This window comes from Aplysia californica, unplaced genomic scaffold (assembly GCF_000002075.1).
Source record: "Aplysia californica isolate F4 #8 unplaced genomic scaffold, AplCal3.0 scaffold00060, whole genome shotgun sequence".
NCBI lineage: Eukaryota > Metazoa > Mollusca > Gastropoda > Aplysiida > Aplysiidae > Aplysia > Aplysia californica.
Window position 1 is genome coordinate 1,869,861 of NW_004797330.1, and position 7,930 is coordinate 1,877,790.

The 7,930-nt window shown below is 41.8% G+C and overlaps 1 protein-coding gene across 4 annotated transcripts; it reads right to left on the reverse strand.

Annotated features, from left to right (window-relative positions):
* Positions 1–365: 365 nt before the first annotated feature.
* Positions 366–7,622, reverse strand: LOC101856640. Of its 4 annotated transcripts, none has more exons than XM_005093256.3 (4): positions 7,493–7,622; positions 4,532–4,789; positions 3,022–3,177; positions 366–1,459 (listed from the first exon to the last, which is right to left on the reverse strand). In XM_005093256.3, exons 2-4 carry the CDS (start codon positions 4,766–4,768, stop codon positions 1,355–1,357), a joined length of 498 nt encoding a protein of 165 aa, XP_005093313.1. In that variant the 5' UTR covers positions 4,769–4,789; positions 7,493–7,622; the 3' UTR covers positions 366–1,354. The 4 variants fall into 4 exon arrangements, with proteins under 4 accessions (XP_005093313.1, XP_012935134.1, XP_005093312.1 ...); XM_013079680.2 differs by having other exon boundaries at positions 4,532–4,792; XM_005093255.2 differs by lacking the exon at positions 7,493–7,622 and adding an exon at positions 5,769–5,898.
* Positions 7,623–7,930: the final 308 nt, after the last annotated feature.

Below are 7,930 nucleotides of genomic sequence, written 5' to 3' on the forward strand. Positions count from 1 at the left end.
GTACTTTAAATAGTCAGTAGTGAAGCCGAGACATTGATTTGCAGTCACTTTATTTGTTTCTTCAAAAACATCACGCAATAATAAATGTATTATACATGATTATCATGACTTCATGTACGTGTGAAAACCACGGTTTGCTTGATTAATGTATGATATCTCATACAGTAGAAAATGTTTAATGTAAATTGACAACAGTCAATTGTAACGCAGTATGTCCTCCCCCCCCCCCCCCCCCCCCGGAATGTGAGCAGTCTTTTAAGATCGTATATATATATATATATATATATATATATATATATATATATATATATATATATATATATATATATCATGAGTATAAATACATATATTTATTACATATATCTTTCCTCCTTCATTAATAGCGTAACATGCCTACTACTACAGCCTTACACACAAAATGGCTGACGGGGACACACGAGGGTAATGTATGTAGGTGTGTTTTTAAGAGTATCCGAGGGAAGAAATGAAAGGAGAACTCTGGTCGCCGCTGTCGTTTTCAGAACTAGCGCTTTATTGTGACTACAGTAGTATCAGTAACAGTGAAGAACTGATTGTGATCTCACAGCTTTGGCGCTGTCAGCGGCAATGACTGACAGATCTTATACACTCCTAGTCTCAGCCTCTTCTGACATAGACGAGTTCGCTTATGTAATACGGGGTGCCCACTACGGATGAGATCGCCCAACTCGGTCGCCTCCAAAACAAGCGTATTTATTTTCAGTTTCAGGCGACCGAGTCGGACGATCGGTCCGATCCAGCCGTAGTAGTGGGCACCCCTTTATTCACCGGGGGGTCAAGGGAGTTCATCAGTTCGGATCTTCCATACAACAACAACAGGTTGTTCTGGGGCTGTTCCGTTGTGTTTGTGGAAACGCACAGGTTTTTGTTGTTGTAGCAGTTGTTGTTGTTGTTGTGGCTGTTGTTGCGGTTGTGGTGGTTGTTGTTGTTATTGTGGTTGTTGTTATATTTGTAGCCGTTATTGTGGTTGTACATGATGTCGTTGTATTTTTTTAAACGTTCTTTTAGCGACAGTTCATGTTAAAGTTGTTGTTGCAGATGTAGTCTGTTGTTGTTGTTGTTGTTGCATTTACACTTTTTGTTGCTGCAGCTGTAGTGGTTGTTGTTGTTGTTGTTGTTGTTATTGCTGTTATTGTTCTTGTTGTTGCAGATGTATTAAAATGTTAGCTGCATTTGTAGTCTGAGTCTTAGCGGCCATTTCTTTTCATTTGTGATTCGTGCAGTTGGAGCTGCTGCGTTGATGTACAACTTATAATTTAGTTGTTATCGATGTTGTTGCTTTTGCTGCTGTTGCTGCTGCAGCTGGTGGTGATGGTCAGTCCCGCCTCAGTGATGGTACCACGTAGCCGTAGCGGTTGATGAGAGTGTCCACGCTTCCCAGGTCTCGCATAGCGTGCTCCCAGGCCTCTTTGCCGTGAACCTGAGGAGTTAGCGGGAGCAATACTGCTGTACTGTAAGTAAGCTCACAAAACGACTTTTTTTTTTTTGCACTATTTTTTTTTGGGGGGGGGGGGGCACCATTTTTTTATTTTTTTTTTTTTATTTTTTTTTGCAGGTGCTCTGGTGTGGTTTGTTATCAAACGTCTATCGTTCTTATCTCTCTTCCCTCTTTTTTTGTGTATGTTACTCTCTTGTAACACCTCTAATCTTCGGCACTTATATGACCTTATTGTGTTGCAAGTGCCGTAAAACTCTTACTAAAACTAAACTTTTTTTTTTTGTTGCTTAAACCGAAAGCCTGAGCAGTTACCCTTACTTTTGTGGGCAAAAAAATCAAAGTGAATACTGACTAGTAATTTTAATAAATCATCATTTAAATTTCGGAAGAACGATACCTTTTTAAAATGGTTTCGCTGACAATTATTAAATAGCCTCTTTATCTCGAAACTGCAGGAAATGTTGTTTTTTTAAAGAGACGTTTTGTCATTTACGACAGAATAGACATGTTTGTTTTGTGGCATCGTTGTGAAATCAGGCGGTCGTCAAAATAATGAAGTTGAAGAGACGTAGTATACTGAAACAAACAAAAAAAGCAAGAACACAAAAAGCCCCACAACAACCAACAAAGAACAAAAAATCTGTAATCGGACTCACAAAAAAGATGTAGGCTACTACAGACTCCGAGGACTCTCAAGCTATGGAAGTCACCAAACTTTGGCAGCCATTCTATATCTTTTTTACAGAAGCTGTGTGGCCTACGTACGTTGTATGGCCTAGATCGAGGATACCGGAACTAAAGATTTATTTTGGTAGCCTCGGCCTAGATCTACTATTTTGCAGTTCGTCCCAATAAGAAAGTCACTACCTGGATTCGATCCCGTGACATTTAAATTAGAGGTGAACACCTTAACCTCTAGGTCACGAGACACCCCCCCCCCCCCCCCCAACCCCTGTGCCGTCATACATTGAAAATAAGAACAATAGATGCTGATGTTTAACCAGGAAAGAAGGAGCAAGCAAACCACACCAGAGCGCGACAGTAGTTTGCTCGTACATGTACCCCAAGAACCTATTCACAACCTGTGTGGCGTCGTACCTTGAAAAAAAACCCGGTGGCGGTGCCACTGACTGAAGTGTCTTTAGGACATTCCCAAAAGGGGGGGGGGCGGCATTTCTCGTTCATGCACTGTAGAATTGTAAATGGGCTGATTCATCAATGTCAAACTCATAACTGTGTCTGATCTACAACAGGGAACTGCTGCTTTTTCTTTCCTAATCCTTACTATTGTCATTTTTCCTCTACTTCTTTTGTATGTTTGTCACACTCTTGTGACCCGCTATTTCCGGGGTGCCTTGATAGTCGAAACAGACTTTGTGCTGTTGAAGCTTGAGAGGTGAGCAGAGTAAGTCTGATTCCCTGTAAAGACTTCTCTGTTGACACCCACTGTCCACCCCTTGGCGCTCATAATATGACCGTATGCAGTTGCAAGTGCCGTAAAACCTCTAGAATCTACTTTTTTTTTAAATTAAAATAAAAATTACCTTGAACGTCCTCCTGTAGAACGAGTAGCTGGGGTTGGCGTTTTTCTGGTCGTCGTAGGCCTTGGAGAGGGGCGGGTTCATGGCTCCGTCGGCGGGAGGCTTCAGAGCCGAGCTGATCTCCTGGACCACCTTGGTCAGCGCCTGTTTGCTCACCCCCTGCACGACACATCGACACATGTACGTGTGGTGGGTGAAATGGTATGGGTTAAACGCCCCTATCAACACTATTAGGTTATTTAAGGGGCAGGACCTCCTAGTTTAACGTCCGTCTCCGATAGGACCGAGCCAAGTGGGAAGTTCGTGTAAAGTGCCTTTCCCAAGGACGCAACGTCAGACCGAGCTGAGGCTCGAACCCCCGAACCCGCAATCTCACGATTACGAGTGGGGTAGCCTAACCACTAGGCTACCGACGCCACACGTGTGGTGGGGAAGAATGAGAGAATACATGTATAGCTAACAATGATAATGATGTTAATAATAATATTTATCATTATTATTATCATCATCATCATCATCATCATCATCATCATCATCATCATCATCATCATCATCATAATAATAATAATAATAATAATAATAATAATAATAATAACAATAATAATAATAATAATAATAATAATAATAATAATAATAACAATAATAATAATAATAATGATAATGATGATGAATAAATAAATAAAGCATCGTCATTATAATACTGCAATAATAAATAAATAATAACGATGATGATGATGATGATGATGATGATGATGATGATGATGATGATGATGATGATGATGATGATGATGATGATACATGTAATGATAATTGTGCCTACCTCCGCTTGACAGCAGGGTTTATACTCTTAACCTTATCCCCCAACCCTCAACCCCCCACCCCTTTCCAAGATTTAACAAAAGGTTAGTTTGAGTAAGGGTGGTTGGGGGGGGATAAGGAAATGGAAAAGGTGCCCATAAACATAATATCTCTATACATTATATTCTATTCTCAGAAGTACACAGGTCCCCTATTTACTACATTGTATCCATTCCGAGAAATTTTTATTCATCTTTCTGATTTGATAGTGTATGATGGTTCAAAATGTGTTGGCCATGTTGGCTTTTATTTTTAGTCTGCTGCTTTGATCTGCTGCTGATCGCACAAATTACAATTTACATGTATTATGTCCACTTCGTTCTTAAAGAATTAACCCTATCCGTACGCCCTGGGATCATTGTGTACCCCGGTGTTGTATTCTTCACATTTTAGAATACTTCTAGTACGAAGATCTCTTTGAAACTTTCAGTATTTAAAATTTTTAAAAACTCATTTTGACAGACTGTTATGCAAAGCGTACGGTTCGGATTGATGAGTAAATTTCCTCTTTGGAAAGTGGTGGCACTGAGTTCCCCGTGTCGTATGGATACGATAGTAAAGCACGGCGTACGGATAGGGTCAAGGAGTCAATGAGTTTTGAACTCCAAAAACAGACAAAAACCAAAGTTAGCAAAGCTGCCCGCGATGTTCCCACCTTCTCCCCTTCCTCGTCCTCCTTCTCGGAGACATCACCTTCCTCGTCCTTCCTCTCGTCCCCTGCGCCGTCCCCGTTCCTCTTCCTCTCCCTCTCCTGTTTGGCCGCCATGATCTCTGCCATCTGGTTGATCGCGTCGTCTGCGCCGAAGAGCCCACAGGTGGTGGAGCGGCCGTGGAGGGCCAGCATCCGCCGGAAGGTGGTCGGCGACAGGTCCACGGTGTCTTTGGCGTTCATGGCGAGGCGGTTGAGGGGACGCTGCTGTGGAGATCATTTTGAAGAGTACAGGGGGAAAATGACTGTAGTCACAAATTGAAAATCGTGAGGGTGCTAATTTTGAACGCTTGTTGACTCATAACTGTATTAAATTTTCTGTTCAACGGTTGGTTGATTATTGTTGTTAGGTTTCCCATTCACCAACACTTAACAATAAATCACCAGTCAAACAAATATGACGTTATGAGTCCACAAGTTTTTGAAATTAGCATCCTCACAATTTCCAAGTTGTGACTACAGTCATTTTTCCCCTGTGCTCTTCATTTGGGGGTTTTTTTCTTTTCTTTTGTTTTAAAAGTTTGTTTGTTTGTTTGTTTGTTGTTGCTGTTGTTTTGGTTGGGGGGGGGGGGGGGTTGGGGGGTAGCTATTGTAAACTCTTTTCGCCTCCACTGACACGGTTTAGATCATTTAATAAGGGGCAGGCTGCTTCAACTTCAACCCTACGTGTCAGGATCAACCCGAGCTCAGTGACAACAGGGAGACAAAACATTTTTTTTTTAAACCTCTGACTGGCCAAAGGGTGAACCCAAAAACCACTATTTTCTTTTCTTCTTTCTTAGTTTAGAAATCTAGATCTAGAAATCTAGTCTCCATGCATTCCCAATCACAAGAGCACACAGAACAACTGCGTTGTGGAAGTCCATGGCGCCAAATTAATGAGGAAGTCACTAATGATGATAGCCTACTGTTGCACGACTTGGTTAGCTTTGTGCGCTCGGTGTATTTTTAGGCGCGCACAGGGCAATTTTAGTTGCGCTACAGTTGCTGTCTGCGGGAAACTTATTTTATACACCGATGAAATCTAGATTTTAGCTCCACTTTTCTACAAACGCCTAGGAATCTAATTATTGGAGAACCTTCAAAACTAATTATGGAAATTTCATAATTCTTGTTTGTAGCGATGTATCATTTCCGGGCATTTTTCTGTTTATAATTAATTTGTAAACGAACGAATACTTACTGATTAAATTACTTGAGGTGGGATTTCTTTGAAGTAGCCCAGTGTTTATTTGTTTATTTGTTTATCTTCCTTTTGTTTCCTCTCAAACACAAAAATCTCACGAAACTGCACGAAAACTCGTGACGTCAGCGTCACTAAGAAATACGTCATTCGCAAACACAGAGAGTAGGCATAGGTGGTTGGCGGGTGCTCTGGTGTGGTTTGTTCCTTCTTTCCTACCATCTATCGTCGTCCTGATCCCTCTTCCTTCTTTTCTGTGTTTGTTACTCTTTTAGAGGGTGCTGTGGCGGAGCGTTTAGTGCGCTCGTCTCCGAAGCGGAAAGTCCAGGTTCGAGCCTCGGTTCGAACATGGATTATTTTCGCCCCCTCCTGCCCACCCAGCAGTAACGGGTACCTGACTTCGAGTTGGGGAAGTGAAGGCGGTGTGGAAAGGAACTGTCCAACCTACCACAATATGCCGAAGGCCCAGGAAGTTGTCTCACTAACAAGGCAATCCCCAATGTCCGGGTCGGATGCGGGAACGACTTTACTTTTACTCTCTTGTGACACCTATAACCTTTGGCACTTATATGACCTTCTTGTGTTGAAAGTGCCCTAAAACTGTTTCTAAAACAAAAAAATACAACAACAACAACAAAACAGAATGCATTGAATGACGCTGCCGCGGGATAAGAAACGAGAGAGAAAAGAGCAAGAGAGGGAACGTAGATTCTAGGCCTACATTAAAAATGTATCAGAGATTTTGAAAGACGAATTTATCAATTACTTTTTTAATTTGCTAAGCTTTCTCTATACTCATCTCATACAACTTGAATTCCATCTTATCAAACTGTAGGTACACGTGGAAACAGCAAAATGCAGTAGGTTTATTAGATCTAAGCTATGTCTTCGACTGTAGCTCTTACACAAATTATGATTAAGCCAGGCGCTTCATTTAATTTTGTAAACTGGAAGACATAGCAGAACACTTTCGTTTTCTCGTTCCCGGTCCTGAATTATAGTTATATGCGAAGTGACTGGAACCAAAAGTACATTGGTGTGTCGCCTACTCACTCAAACTCCAAACTTTGAACTTTCCTGGGATGGATCCTGAAGAGGGTTGGGGGGGGGGGGGGGGGGGGGGGTAGCTATTGTAAACTCTTTTCGCCTCCACTGACACGGTTTAGATCATTTAATAAGGGGCAGGCTGCTTCAACTTCAACCCTACGTGTCAGGATCAACCCGAGCTCAGTGACAACAGGGAGACAAAACATTTTTTTTTTAAACCTCTGACTGGCCAAAGGGTGAACCCAAAAACCACTATTTTCTTTTCTTCTTTCTTAGTTTAGAAATCTAGATCTAGAAATCTAGTCTCCATGCATTCCCAATCACAAGAGCACACAGAACAACTGCGTTGTGGAAGTCCATGGCGCCAAATTAATGAGGAAGTCACTAATGATGATAGCCTACTGTTGCACGACTTGGTTAGCTTTGTGCGCTCGGTGTATTTTTAGGCGCGCACAGGGCAATTTTAGTTGCGCTACAGTTGCTGTCTGCGGGAAACTTATTTTATACACCGATGAAATCTAGATTTTAGCTCCACTTTTCTACAAACGCCTAGGAATCTAATTATTGGAGAACCTTCAAAACTAATTATGGAAATTTCATAATTCTTGTTTGTAGCGATGTATCATTTCCGGGCATTTTTCTGTTTATAATTAATTTGTAAACGAACGAATACTTACTGATTAAATTACTTGAGGTGGGATTTCTTTGAAGTAGCCCAGTGTTTATTTGTTTATTTGTTTATCTTCCTTTTGTTTCCTCTCAAACACAAAAATCTCACGAAACTGCACGAAAACTCGTGACGTCAGCGTCACTAAGAAATACGTCATTCGCAAACACAGAGAGTAGGCATAGGTGGTTGGCGGGTGCTCTGGTGTAGTTTGTTTCTTCTTTCCTACCATCTATCGTCGTCCTGATCCCTCTTCCTTCTTTTCTGTGTTTGTTACTCTTTTAGAGGGTGCTGTGGCGGAGCGTTTAGTGCGCTCGTCTCCGAAGCGGAAAGTCCAGGTTCGAGCCTCGGTTCGAACATGGATTATTTTCGCCCCCTCCTGCCCACCCAGCAGTAACGGGTACCTGACTTCGAGTTGGGGAAGTGAAGGCGGTGTGGAAAGGAACTG

Bases quoted from the DNA above. Each gene is read 5' to 3' on its own strand.
- LOC101856640 (XM_005093256.3), bottom strand. From the start codon at position 4,768: ATGAACGCCAAAGACACCGTGGACCTGTCGCCGACCACCTTCCGGCGG. The intron at 3,178-4,531 runs GTGGGAACATCG...TGTGTCGTGCAG, and splicing joins AGGACGAGGAAGGGGAGAAG to GGGGTGAGCAAACAGGCGCT. The intron at 1,460-3,021 runs GTAATTTTTATT...CTAACTCCTCAG, and splicing joins TCTACAGGAGGACGTTCAAG to GTTCACGGCAAAGAGGCCTG.